The 14,949-nt window shown below is 45.0% G+C and overlaps 1 protein-coding gene across 1 annotated transcript in view; it reads right to left on the bottom strand.

Annotated features, from left to right (window-relative positions):
- Nucleotides 1-14,949, bottom strand: part of GLP2R (glucagon like peptide 2 receptor) — a 99,565-nt gene that overhangs the window by 30,926 nt on the left and 53,690 nt on the right. Inside the window, exon 10 of the mRNA XM_049861522.1 lies at nt 4,808-4,896. Within this exon, the coding sequence (XP_049717479.1) occupies nt 4,808-4,896 (89 nt within the window). The remainder of the gene's footprint in view (nt 1-4,807; nt 4,897-14,949) is intronic.

Here is a 14,949-nt window from a genome sequence, read left to right on the forward strand (position 1 = left end):
AAAGGTCAGCAGTTCAAATCCACCAGGTGCTCCTTGGAAATTCTATGGGGCAGTTCTACTCTGACCTATAGGGTCGCTATGAGTCAGAATCGACTCAACGGCAATGGGTTTGGTTTGGTTTTTATCTAGGGGAAGAACACAGATCTGTGCTGGGAACCACACAGAACAGAGAACTCTGACGGAGCCAATGGTCCTAGTCTCTGTGCGGGTTCCAAGGGCATTATTCTTGCTGTTTACAGCCCTGAAGTTCCTCCTTCACGCTTGGCTCAGCTCTCCCTCTCCAGGCCAGACAACTGGGCCATTTACAACTTCCTCCACTTGAATGGTAGAACCCCGGGGTCAAGGCTAGGCTACAGAAAGTTCTCTGGCTCCTAGCAACTTGCCTCTTTGGCAGGACCTCAATGTGTTTAAACTTTCCTAAAATAGACTTCTGGTTGGGGGAGCCAAATCTTGAGAGCTGCATTCTGAAAGTTCTCAAAATCTGGGAGAGTGAGAGGCAAGGCTGCTCCTACCAGAGTACAGGCAAAATGAGCAGGGTCCCATGGTCCCCTCCTCCTTACCCCAGCAGGGGACTCTCAGGGAAAACAAACATGGCGGGCAACGTGGTAGAGGAGCAACCTTCCAACGTGGAAGAGGGCAGTGTGAGCTGCGGGTGTCAATGATCCATTACGGTGACAGTAAGTTGCCCTCCCAGAACCTGGAAGTGGAATTGGCACTGCTTTCTGAGCGAAGGAGCCCTGGTGGCACAGAAGTTAAGCGTTCAGCTGCTAACCAAAAGGTCAGCAGTTCAAATTCAACAGTTGCTCCTTGCAAGCCCTACGGGACAGTTCTACTCTGTCCCATAGGGTCACTATGAGTCGGAATCAACTCAACGGCAATGGGTTTGGTTTTGTTTTTTGGGAGGGGGGCAGTTTCTGAGAAAAACTGGCAAAATGTACTCATATGTGCTGTGGGATTCAGCAGCCAAGGGAGTAAAATAAGGTGGTCTGAGCGTGTTCTGAGAGACAGGCCCCGATCTTTTTGCTAGTTAATAAGCATAAGCTAATAAATTATATTGTACTCTTCACGGAGAAAGGGTAAGTAAGCTGAAAGGAGATGGCCAACCAAAATGGTAGGGAGGAAGCACAAAAAAACAAAAAGTTCTAAGTACTTATCCCACCTTAGCCTTACTGGGGGTACAAATACACCCAGAGTTGCCTCAGAAGAAAGGCCGGGTGACCTACTTCCAAAAAATGAGCCTCTGAAAACCCCATGGAGCACAGTTCTACTCTGCAACACACGGGGTCACCACGAGTCAGAGCTAACTCAATGGCAAGTGATTTAGTGGTTCCCCTGCGTGGGAGGCCCTGGCTCTGGGGAATGAACCGTCCCCTCACCGGGCGGGTGGATGAGGTGGTTCATCAGGCCACCGTCAGCAATCCTGCAATACCAGTCACTCTGCTGGGCAACATTCCAGGGACCACTTTGGGTGGCTGGGTCTTCTGGTGTCCAGAATAAAAAACTTTATGACCAGTCTGAGCACTAGGAAGTCATCTCCTCCCCTAGCCCCACTTCCCACACACATAAGAAATGAATTTTTGTACAGTCTAATTTATACATGTAAGTCTCTTGTGAGTTCACTTGGCATCAGGCAGTCCTCCCTTGTCTCAGCCACCCAGGAAGACTGATAGGTCCCCATTACGGGCCCCAGGTGCTGCAAACCCTCCAAGGCAGTCACACACCCAGGTTCCTCTTACCAAGCTTTTTCCTTGAACCAGTGAAAGGGCTGAAGGAAAGGAAAAGGAGTTTTCAGAGGGATCATACATGTCAGACAGGGGTACTCTTTCTCCCCGCAAAGCAGCCTTCCTGAATCATTGCCCAGCATGAGGGTCTCCCCTGCATCTTGATTTTCCCTCCACCAAATCGATGGCTGCCCAGGGGGTGTGCACACTCCAGGGCCGTGCCAGGTGATCCATTTGGGATTGGGAGACAACATAGTAATAGAAATTCTATGTATATTTTCTTTATCCTTTTTATTTTGATTTCTTGGTGTATTTCATACTGTACCCATTAGTTTAATAAACCATATGATGAGGACATGCTCAAAATTTCTTTACTGATAGGGGTGATTGATTATAAAATTTTGGATACCTCTGTCTTGCATCACTTTAGGGGGGACCTTGGAAAAGGGAATATTGAGGCTGCCTAGGAACACACTCACCATGGCCCAACCAGAAAATTCTATGTGTTATTTCACTAGACTGTCTGGGCCAACGGTCCTCCATTCTGGTTGTGTATCAGGATCTCCCAAGTAAGAAGTACACACCATCCCACGTTACTGAGTGGGAAGACCCAGTGGTAGGGCTCAAGGGTCTATGCTTTTGGCCAGCTGTCAGGTGATGCTGCGAGCAGTGAGGATGGAAGCTACGGTAGGGGCTGCTGTGGGTCTGGGCCCTGGGGAGATGGTGGGCTTTAGAGGCACAAACCATCAGGATTCAGGCTCTGGGTCTGCACGGAAAGTGGTGTCTTGGGACTCGTCTTTTCCCTGCTTCTGTCCCCTGGGAGTGCTGGCCTCTGGCTGGTTTCTGGGAAGTCCTGGTTTTCCCTGCACCTGGTTGCTGAGAGGACTGCCCTTCATGAATAGACCCGAGCAGGGCAGACCATCAGTGCTCTCAGCCCTGGACCTTCACCCTCAGAGATAGTGAGAGAGCCGAGATGGGGCCTGAGCCTTGGGAAAGGGGCCAAAGAGCCTGCTCAGCCACTTGGAAACTTGACCGGAGGCCCTGAAGGAGACAGAGTGGCTCCATGTGGTCCAGTCCAGACCAGTTCCCTGGGGCTAGGGGGGTTTTGGAAAATGTTTGGGCCAAAGCCCCAACTAGCAAATATAGTATGCATTTGACCAGTCCTGAACTGTGTTTACTCTCTGGACCTCCGGGAGTGTGGGTCCTGGGCAAATACCACTGACTACGTCTGATTCAGCTGGGCCACTCGTGTCTATGGTCTCCTGTTATCTTCTTAAGGAGTCCCTGGGTGGTATGAGCAGTCAACGCACTCGGTTGCTAACCGAAAGGTTGGAGGTTTGAGTCTGCCCAGAGACAACTCGGAAAGAAGGCCTGGTGATCTACCTTCAAAAAATCCGCCATTGAAAACTCTGGAGAAGAGCTCTACTCTGACATACACGGGATCACACATTGGGGTCTCCATGAGTTGGTGTCGAATCGACAGCAACCACTACTGGTATTTTATCTCCTTAACAAGCAGGGAGTGGGTCTCGTGTGACTCCTATTTTACACATTAAAAGACGGGCCCAGGGAGGCCAAGTGATTTGCCCAAGGTCAGGTGGTCAGTCTGGAGTCATGGCCAGCACCAGCCTCCTCACCAACATTCCATCCTTAGTGACTCAGGATGTGTTCTCCTTGAAGACAGGGTCCTCATTATACTTAACCTTTATGTTCCAGGCATAGTGCCAACTGCATCAGAGGCATTCATGAAACGCTTGCCACATAAAAGGAAAAAGCTACCTTTGCAGCCCCTGAGACAGGCCCCATTCTGGCCTTAGGAAGAGTGAGAAACAGGGTGATAGCCATCCTCACTCACACCTTCTTCCCCTGGCCTGCTACGTGGGACTAAAATGCCTACCGGTAGGGCTACTTCTTTGGGCTAAAACACTCTCTCCTCAAACCAGTATCAGTACCAGCTGCCATCTAGTCGACTCTGACTCATGGTGACCCCATGTGCTTCAGAGAAGAACCATGCTCCATGGGGTTTTCAATGGCTCTTTTTTTGGGAAGTAGATTGCCAGGCCTTTCTTTTGAGGTGCCTCTGGATGGACTCAAACCTTCAACTTTTTGGTTAGCAGCCAATCACATTAACTGTTTACTCCATCTAGGAACAACTCTCTCCTCAAAAACCCATTAAAAAACCCACTGCCCTCAAGTCGATTCTGACTCATAGCAACCCTATAGGACAGAACAGAACTGCCCCATAGAGTTTCCAAGGAGCACCTGGTGGATTCGAACTGCTGACGTTTTGGTTAGCAGCTGTGGCACTTAACCACTATGCCACCAGGGTTTCCCTGTCCTCATAAGCCCTACTGAAATGCATACATCACCTAGAAAGTAAGGAATGACTGTGAGAGGAGGAAGGGAGCTCTTTCTCTAGTTCTCATTTATTCATTCGTTTTTACAGTGATGAAGAACTCAATAAATACTTAAGATATGACTGTGAACTGGCATCGCGGTCAATACAGAAAACAGAGGATGGGATATAGCAAAGGCAAGTCACAAAAAACGGTGACGGCCGGAGGAACCTCTTCCCTTGGACTCTAAATGTATCAAGGTCTCCAGAACCCCAAGTACTCTGCTGAGTTATAAATGTGTCCTTTATGTCGTTATAAATGTGTCCTTTATGTCGTTACATCCAATCCTCCCACAAGGACGTCAGCTGTCAAACTTCCCTTCAGACGACTCTCCATGCCACACAAGCCACCCATTCTCAGGGGTATTTCACAGTTTTCTGCTGGAAGAATGAGTGCGTTCCTGATTCCTCACCACTTATTTCATTTTCATGGGGTCAGAAGGTCCTCATTTTTGTCAAAAGTCCTGCATGGTCCTATGAGACCTTTCTTGAAGGGTCTCTTTCCTATACCCAAACTAATGAAGAGACACATACTAATGAAACTTGGGGTCCCTTCCTGGACTTAAGGCAGAACAGCTAGAAGGGATTGAAATAACCTTCAAGTGCTGGGTACTGACCTCGGGACACTCACCTGTACTTATAATCTCTGAAACACATTTGATGGGCTTTGTACTGACCTCAGGACACTCACCTGTACTTATAATCTCTGAAACACATTTGATGGGCTTTGAGCTTAGAAACGAGAAGCTTGAGAATTTTCAGGAAGATGAAGAAATTGACCTTGAAAAAAAAACAAGAAAACCAGCAGATGTGGGTGAGTAAGTGATGGTCTCCATATGGCCATGAATATCAAGGTCACCTAGGACTCAGCCATCAGTTCCTTGACCACGTTAACCAGGGGCAATCTGGTAGTCAGCCGGTCAAGTAGTAAGCGCTAAAAGTAATTCCCACTGTCCAAAAGCCATCTGAACAGAGGGTCTGGAAGGAACCTTGAGAAGTCATTTAGTTTATTCTTCCTCCTCAGGGAGGCCCACCACTAAAGCCATCTGAGAAAGACAGCTGGGCATTTGCGTTATTATCATAAACTAACATTTTTTGAGTACTTACCATGCCAGGCATTGATCTAAGAACTTTCCACACACTATTTTATTTAACCTTCACAACTACCCTCTGGTAGATACAACTATCCTTATCTCCATAATGCAATGAGAAACCAGAGGTACAGAGGAGATAAGATTAACTCCCAGCATTACACAGCTAAGTCGGGTGCCAGTATTTAAATCTATATTTATCTGATTACAACCCTCCTTCTCTTAAACAGAATGCCACACTGCCTCTCTTTTGTAAAGAACCGCAGCCCTTTTAGTATCTAAATTGAGGTCCTGTTGCTGTCTTGCCATTCATTGGAAAGTACACACTTTCCACTTCCTAGACTACTTTTCACAATTATCGTGGACTGGCAAATTCAATCCTTCATTATCAGCCTTGGTAGAAACTTTAAAACATGCTTGCAAATTCTTTGACATTTCTGCCTTCAAAAGGCAGAGCCTAATTCTCCTCCCCTTGAATGTGATTTAGTTACCTGTATCTAATGAAAAGAATATGATAGAAGTGATGCTATGTGACCTCTTCCTCTCTTCCCTCTTCCCTCTTCTATCTCTTGGATTGCTCACTCTGAGGAAAGCCAGCCGCCACGTTGCAAGGACACTCAAGCAGCCTGCATAGAGACTCACATGGGAAGAACTTAGGCCTCCTGCCAACAACTGACACCATCTTGCCAGCCATGTGAGTGGGCCACCTGAGAAGCTGATCCTCCTGCTCTGATCCAGCCTTCAGATGGCTGCAAGCCTGGCCACCAACTTGACTATAACCTCACGAGAGATCATGAGACGAAAGTGCCCGCTAAGCCACTCCCAAATTCCTTACCCACAGAAACGGTGTGAGCTATGTTTACTATTGTTTTAAGTCATACGTTTTACACCACAATAAATAAATAATTAAGCTTTGATGGTGGAGATAGAGCCTAATGGGAAGACAATGTGGTACCTGGATCTGGGGCAAAATCAGCTCAGGGAGGGCTACAAACTAAGTGGGAGAAAGATGAAGAGAACATAGTAGCTTCAGAAGGAAGAAGCAGATGAACAGGAGAAAGGCAGAACATTTTAAATGGATGTAGGGACCAGGGAAGGTCACCCCTCCCCCAGGACTTTTCCTCTCCTGAAGAAGTAAACAAAGAGGCAAGACGAAGAGACAGAAGAGTCAGAACCATAAGAAAAGGGAAATTGCAGAAAAATATTTCATTCTTTTTGTCAATAACTATTGAGCAACTACTACATACCAGGTCCTGTGTTAGATGCTGAAGTCTAAGAGCTAGAAGACTGACCCCTGCCCTTAATGAGCTCACAGGGTACTGGCGTATCCACTAAGTAATACAGTGTGATGTGATAGAGGGGTGGCCAGGGGACAATCACAACCTTAAGAGGGAACCTGTCCCAGATGATGTTGGCCAGTGAAGGCTTCCCAGAGGGGGTGACCTCTAAACTGAGACTCGAGTCACACTAGGACTAGTACTGGTAAAGACAGGAGGGAGAACATTCCAGGCAAGGGGACAGCCAAAGGTAGAGTCCTGGGATGTGGAAGAGCAGGTGGTGGGGTTGGTGTGTGGCTTGTGAGAAGTGAGACTGGAGCAGGAGGCAGGGTCAGTTGCAGCACGGCTTTTCACCAACTCACTAAAGATTTTGGGTATTCTTTTGAAAGCAATGGACTTCCCGGGTAGTGTAAACAGTTAATGCACTCGGCTGTTAACCAAAAGATTGGAGGTTCAAGTCCACCTGGCAGCACCTTGAAAAAAAGGCCTGGCAATCTACTTCTGCAAAATCAGCCACTGAAAACCCTATAGAGCACAGCTCTACTCTGACACACATGGGGTCGCCATGAGTTGACCTGACAGCAACTGGTCTGGTGGTATCTGAAAGCAATGGAGAGCCAGTGATGAGTTTCAAGCGGGAAGTGACCTGATCAGATTTGCATTTCAGAACTATCATTTTAGCAGCAGTGTGGAGAACGGATTAGATGAGGGCAAGGCTGGAGGAGGGAGACCAGGTGGAGGCAGCTTCAGTGGTCCTGGTGGTGGTGACCTAAACCAACAGCCCTGGTACAATGGGATGGAGAGGAGGGGGCAAATTTGAAATGATTAAGGAGTTTGAGTCAAATGACTTTTGTCTGGGTGTGAGGTCAGAGATGATCCTGAAGTTTTGTGGTAGACCCCAAATGTGTGGTAGTGCCACTCACCAAGACAGGGACCACGGGGAACGGGAAGAGCCTTGGAGGCAGAGGAGATGAGGAGTCCAGTTTGGCCACAAGAGATGCCCCAAAGCAGTAGATATTCATGTCTAGACTTCGGCAGAGAGACCACAGGCAGAGCATGAAGCCTTTGGAGTTGGTGAGATTGTTCAGGGAGACCGTGTAGACTGAGAAAAAGAAAGTTAAGGAAATCACCTCGTAACGAAGGGAAAGGTGAGGAAGAGGAGATAGCAAAGGGGATTGAGAAAGAGGAGTTTGAGCAGTTGGAGTGAGCCACCAGAGAGTGGTGTCCTGGGAGCTCGTGAAGAGGAGAATTTGAAGAACGTGTAAATAGCAGCTGTCAGTGTGTCATACTGTGGTGGTTTGCGTGTTGCTATGACACTGGAAACTACGCCCCAGTTTCAAATACCATCAGAGTCACCCACGGTGGATGCGTCTTAGAGGAGCTTCCAGACTAAGACAGACTAGGAAGAGAGGCCTGGTGATCTACTACCAAAAATTAGCCAATAAAAACCCGATCGGTCACAATGGAATATCGTCTGATACAGCTCTGGAAGATGAGCTCCCCAGGTTGGAAGGCACGACAACAGCCGCAACAATGGACTCAAGCATCTTGGTGATCGAGAAGATGGCACGGGACCAGACAACGTTTTGTTCTATTATACACGGGGTCACCATGACTCCGAACTGGCTTGAGAGCAGTTGACAACAACAAAATTCTATACACAGTTGAAGCAAGATAAGACTGCATTTAGCAATGAGTTGGAGGAGAGAAGCTGCCTCGGGCACCAGGGAGAACAGCCAGATCACAAGGCTTTGTTGTACGAACGAAATGTAGAGAGGGGGAAACAGCAAGTGTAGACAATGTTGGCTGTAGAGGGAAGCACAGGGATAGAACCACAGTCAGCAAGGGACGCAGGACAGAGACAGAGTCCCCCTGCTCGTATTTGCAGGGCTGGAAGGAGGTTTTTGGTTGCACTTGCTTCTAAGACTGGGAAGATTTGAGAATGCCTCTCTGCAAGGGAGAAAGACCTGACAGACAAGGTGATAAAGCCAAAAACCAAACCAAACCCGATGTCATCGAGTTGATTCTGACCCATGTGTTGCAGAGTAGAACTGTAGTTTCTAGGGTTTTCAGGGCTGTCACCTTTAAGAAGCAGATCACCAGGCACCTGTGGGTGGCTTTAGGTAGATTCAAGCCACCAACCTTTCAGTTAGTAGTTGAGCGCTTACCCATTTGCGCCACCCAGGACTCCTAGAGAAGGTGATAGGGTGACAACTAATGGAGTAAATTCTCTACAGAATTTGAGCCAGGACAGTATTAGTGTTTCTGACTAGAAATAATAGCCTTTAACTACGTATTGAAACACAAGCTGTAGAATCCAACATGTGTGTTATTACTTACTTCCTTGGCCTTAAAAAAAAAAAAAAATCAATGCTAAATGCCAAAAGGCTAGAGTTTCAGGCAAGAGGCTATTTGTCCAATCCACGCACCAAAAGGAATGATGGATGTTGCCAGAGAATATTTAGTACAAACTAAGTGTAACCAAGTAACCTGTCCCTTTTAATGGGATATCTGCTTTTCATCATAAAGAGAAAACGTTGTGTCCTTGGCTTAGAGATGTGTGGAACACAGGCATTTTTCTCACAAAGTAAGCTTAACTGGGGAAAGGCACAGGTTTCAGTGAGTTACTTTCAATCATGACCGTCTCCAAAGAAATGAAGGGTTGTCATGAGAAGCCTGTTGGCTTGCTGTTCTTTGTGTCTTCCAGAGACCAAGCAAGAGAAAATGGGCATAACCCAACTGGCCATGTGGAGGAAGCATGTCCTCACTGCCATGGAACAAAGGCACCAGCCTGGTTTACCACGAAGCCTCCGTCCAACTAGGTTCCCAAGAAGCAAAGAGTTAGCGATCACCTTTGGGTGGTGCTGTTCTTCATTTACCTCCCTGGATTTGCTCTCGGCTACTACCCAAAAGGTTAAAGGTTTGAACCCACCCCACACCACTGTGGAAGAAAGGCCTGGCTATCTGTTCCATTAAAATTACAGCCAAAAAAACTCTATGGAGCACAGTTCTCCTCTGACACACATGGGGTTGCCATGAGTTGGACTTGACTCAATGGTATGTCTCTTTAGCTGGTTGTTTGCTTTGTTTTTTAGTTCTTCATCTGTGCAAAGGAAACCCTGGTGGTGTAGTAGTTAAGTTATGGCTGCTAACCAAAAGGTCCGCAGTTGGAATTCACCAGGTGCTCCTTGGAAACTCTCTGGGCAGTTCTGCTCTTTCCTATAGGGTCGCTATGAGTCGGAATCAACTCAACGGCACTGGGGGTTTGTTTATTTGTGCAAAAGCAGGAATGGGGCTGAATGAGGAGATTTTTCAAGAACTCAGTCAGCTCTAGGATTCTGTAACCTAGTAAGGGGCACTTAGGACCCCCAACACATAAGCCCCCTTTCCCAGGTCCCAGACACTACTGAATGCATTCTCAGATGTAACATTCTTTTTTTAGATTTATTATTATTAATTTTTACTGTACTTTAGATGAAGGTTTACAGAGCAAACTAGGTTCTCATTAAACAGTTAGTACACATATTGTTTTATAACATTGGATAACAACACCACGACATGTCAATACTCTCCCTTCTCAAGCTTGAGTTCCCTATTACCAACTTTCCTGTCCCCTCCTGCCTTCTCGTCCTTGCCCCTGGGCTAGTGTGCCCCTTTAGTCTTTTTTTGTTTTATGGGCCTGTCTAATCTTTGGCTGAAGGGTGAGCCTCAGCAGTGACTTCAGTACTGAACTAAAAGCGTGTCCGGGGGCCATACACTCAGGGTTTCTCCAGCCTCTGTCAGGCCAGTATGTCCGGTCTTTTTTTGTGAGTTAGAATTTTGTTCTACATTTTTCTCCAGCTCTGTCCAGAACCCTCAATTGTGATCCCTGTCAGAACAGTCAGTGGTGGTAGCCAGGCACCATCTAGTTGTACTGGACTCAGTCTGGTAGAGGCCGTGGTAGTTGTGGCCCATTAGTCCTTTGGACTAATCTTTCCTTTGTATGTTTAGTTTTCTTCATTCTTCCTTGTTCCCAAGGGGGTGAGACCAGTGGAGTATCTTAGATGGCTGCTCACAAGCTTTTAAGACCCCAGACACTACTCACCAAAGTAAAATGTAGAACACTTTCTTTATAAACTATGTTATGCCAATTGAGCTAGATGTTCCCCAAGACCATGGTCCCCACAGCCCTCAGCCCAGCAATTCCATCCCTCAGGGAGTTTGGATGTGTCTACGGAGCTTCCATGACCTTGCCTTGTACAAGTTGCGCTGGCTTCCCCAGTATTGTGTACCGTCTCACCCTTCGCCAAAGTTACCACTTATCTATTGTCTATTTAGTGTTTTTCCATCCCCACCCCTCCCCTCCCTCATAACCATCAAAGATTGTTTCTTTTTGTATGTAAACCTTTTCATGAGTTTTTACAGTAGTAGTCTCATACAATATTTGTCCTTTTATAATTGACTTATTTTACTCAGCATAATGCCAGATTCATCCATGTTATGAGATGCTTCACAGATGTGTCATTGTTCTTTGTCGTTGCATGATACTCCATTGTGTGTACATACTGTAGTTTGTCCATTCATCTGTTGATGGGCATTGAGGTTGTTTCCATGTTTTTGCTCTTGTGAACAATGCTGCAATGAACATGGGTGTACATATGTCTATTCGTGTGACAACTCTTATTTTTCTAGGATATATTCCTAGGAGTGGGATTGCTGGATCATGTGGTATTTCTATTTCTAGCTTTCTAAGGAAACACCATATCGTTTTCCAAGATGGTTGTATCATTTTGCATTCCCACCAGCAGTGCATAAGAATTCTGATCTCCCCACAGCCTCTCCAACATTTGTTATTTTCTGTTTGCTTTTTTTTTTTTTTGGTGCCAGTAATGTTGGGGTAAGATAGTATCTCATTGTGGTTTTAATTTGCATTTCTCTAATAGCTAGTGATCACGAGCATTTCCTCATATGTCTATTGGCTGTTTGTATGTCTTCTTTGGTGAAGTGTCTGTTCATTTCCTTTGCTCATTTTTTAATTGGATTATTTGTCTCTTTCTTGTAGAGGTGTTGGATTTTCCTTATAGATTTTAGAGAGTAAATCTTTGTCTGATTTGTAATAGCCAAAAATATTTTCCGAGTCCGTAGGTTCTCTATTCACTCTTTTGGTGAAGTCCTTTGATGAGCATAAGTGTTTAATTTTTAGAAGATCCCAGTTATCTAGCTTATCTTCTGGAGTTTGTATGTTGTTGGTTATGGTTTGTATCCTGTTAATGCCATGTATTAGGGTCTCTAGCATTGATCCTATTTTTTTTCTATGCACTTTATAGTTTTTGGCTTTATGTTTAGGTCTTTGGTCAATTTTGAATTAGTTTTTTATATGATGTGAGGCATGGGTCCTGTTTCATTTTTTTGCAGTTGGACATCCAGTTCTGCAAACACCATTTATTAAAAAGACTGTCTTTTCCCCATTTAATGGACTTTGGGCCTTTGTCAAAGATCAGGTGACCACAGGTGGATGAATTTACTTCTGGATTCTCAATTCTGTTCCATCAGTCAACGTATCTGTCATTGTACCAGTACCAGGCTATTTTGACTACCGTAGCTGTATATAGTAGGTTCTCAGATCAGGTAGTGTGAGTCCTCCTACTTTATTCTTCTTCAGTAGTGCTTTACTTATCTGGGGCTTCTTCCCTTTCCATATAAAGTTAATGATTAGTTTTTTCATCTGTTCAAAGAACGTTGTTGGTATTTGGATTGAGATTGCATTGTATTTGTAAATTGCTTTGGGTAGAATTGTCACTTTCACAATGTTGAGTCTACCTATCCATGCGCATGGTATGTTTTTCCATTTATGTAGATCTCTCTTGGTTTCTTACAGTGGTGTTTTGTAGTTATCTTTGTATGGGTCTTTTACATCCCTGGTTAGATTTATTCCTAAGTATTTTATTTTTTTAGGGGCTATTATAAATGGTATTGTTTTCCTGATTTCCTTTTCATCATTGTCTTTATTGGTGTATAGAAATCTAACTGATTTTTGTATGTTTATCTTGTATCCTGCTCCTGTGATGAATCTTTCTGTTCTAGTATTTGTCTTATGGAGTCTTTTGGGTTTTCTATGTATAGTATCATATCATCTGAAAATAGGGACAGTTTAACTTCTTCATTATGAATTTGAATGCCCTTTATTTCTTTTTATTGCCTTATTGCTCTAGCTAGGACTTCCAGCACAGTGTTAAATAGTAGTGGTGATAAAGGGCATCCTTGTCTTAATCCTCTTCTCAAGGGGAATGTTTTCACTCATTAAGAATAATGTTGCCCATTGGTTTTGCATAGATGCCCTTTACCATGTTGAGCAATTTCCCTTCTATATCAGATGTAACATTCTTATTGACATTTCTGTGGCACTCCAACTTCTCTGCACAGACCTGGGTCTTAAAGGTTGGCAGAGATGATCACTAGTACACCAGAAGCTCAGAGGAGGGCCTAATCTATGTCAAATTCTTCCACCTACCCCCAAACTCTTCCACCTACTCCCAAAACCCTTCTCCACTGACCTGCTATGTGGACTAAAATCCCTATCATAAAGCTACTCCTTTGGGTTAAAACACTCCCTCTCCCAAGAGCCCTGCTGAAATGCCCATATCACATAGACAGTAAGGAACAGTTAGGAAAGGGGAAGGGGAGCCCTTTCTCTATCTCTCATGTATTCATACATTCACTCATTCAGTTTTACAACAATGAAGAACCCAATATATACCTATTATCTGACTTACTCTCACCATGGAAAGCAGAAGATAGAGCACAGCAAAGGTAAGTGCTGATGGGGAAGGGAAATCCAGGATATGGGGAGATGTCTACGGTAACTCTTCAGAGGAGGGAAATACAGCAATGAGATGTTTACAAAGCCAGAGAGAGCAGAAAGCCACTGCGTTCCTGGTGGTATAGAGGACCCAGAGAGGTACGAAGCAGGAAAAGATTCATTTTACCAATTTCCTGACTTTGCCAAGTTCTGAGGCGGTCAGAGAAGATTCAACAAGAGTGAATAAAGACATTTGACTTTATAACTTCATGTCAACAGATGGTTCGTTCTATTCATTGGCTTAAGAAAGCTGTTCAACTGGGCATCAGACTAAATTGTTTATCCTGGTAAATGTGGTAACTAGAGGGAGCAGGATATGGATAGATCGCAGTTGTACAGTGTAATTATTTTGTAAGGCTATCCTCGGAGGGTTGGAATAATCAAGGCTTTACTGATTTTCTACTGAGGGGAGTGGAGACTAGGATGTAAGAATATACCATGCTCCAATGTGGTTCAACTATAAAACTACACACAAAGGTAACGGGTTAAGTAGTAAAATCTTGTACCCTGAAGGAGATGAAAGACCCAGAGAGCAACTGGATTCTATGGGATGTCACATCATGGCCATTTCTGAAGCATAGGGAATATGGTACCAACAGAGCAGCAGATGAAGTCTGCTGATATGTCTGAAAATCCAGCATGACGTACATTCACACCAACCCAAATGCTGATCAGCAAATGAAGACACAGTCTGGGGACGGTAGGAAATGCCTGACTAAGGCAACTGGGGATGCTCACCAGGAAGCTTTGGCCTGGGGTGGGAGACTCTCCTTGGTCCCACTGCTCTAAACCATGGCTTTCCTGTAGAAGCATCAGCTCCATGCTCTGGAAAACAGGGCCCAGGCTCAAATTTGGCCAAGATGAAAGAAGATTGTGAAGTGCCCCGAAATGCTAAATCCTATCAGCTCTTGATTATTATCTTACATTTTGGTATTTCAGTTTAACCAGACAATATCTGAGGTTGAGGGATTCTTTTTTAGAGATAGGGTCATGTCTACTCAGATCCATGGAAAACTGCAGTGTGTGATCCTCTAAACAAACATGAAGGCAGATATTGGCTCAGTCACAGTCTAATGAGTCTCAGAATGATAACTATTAGATTCTGAATTCCCTAAGGGCAGAATCTACGGGAACATTCATCTATTTTTCCCCCAAAGAATTGAGTACCAGGACAAGCACAGGGAAGGTACTCAATAAATGTTAAATGAGGATGCAAGAGGATGAATGAACACAATTCCAGCACTATGAAAGCCCTGTATAGTAGGAGTTCTGACTCCATCAGTCTAGGGTAGAATTCAGGCTGAGTGTTTTTGCAAACCTCTCCAGATTGTTTTATTGTGCAGCTACGGTCTAGACCAGGGCTTCTCCAGCTTGGCACTATTGACATCTGAGGATGGCTAATTCTTTGTTGTGGGGGATGTTATGTGTATTGTAGGATATTTAGCAGCATCCCTGGTCTCCACCCAGCAGATGCCAGTAGCACATTTGTGACAACCAAAAATGCTTCCAGACAAGGCCAGACGTCCCCTGGGGAACAGAATCTCCCCTGGTTGAGAACTACTAGTCTAGTCCAAATCTGATTTTACAAATGAGGGAACAGAAGCCCACAGAAGTCAAATGTCCTTGG

Source organism: Elephas maximus, chromosome 19, assembly GCF_024166365.1.
Source record: "Elephas maximus indicus isolate mEleMax1 chromosome 19, mEleMax1 primary haplotype, whole genome shotgun sequence".
NCBI classification, from domain to species: Eukaryota; Metazoa; Chordata; class Mammalia; order Proboscidea; family Elephantidae; genus Elephas; species Elephas maximus.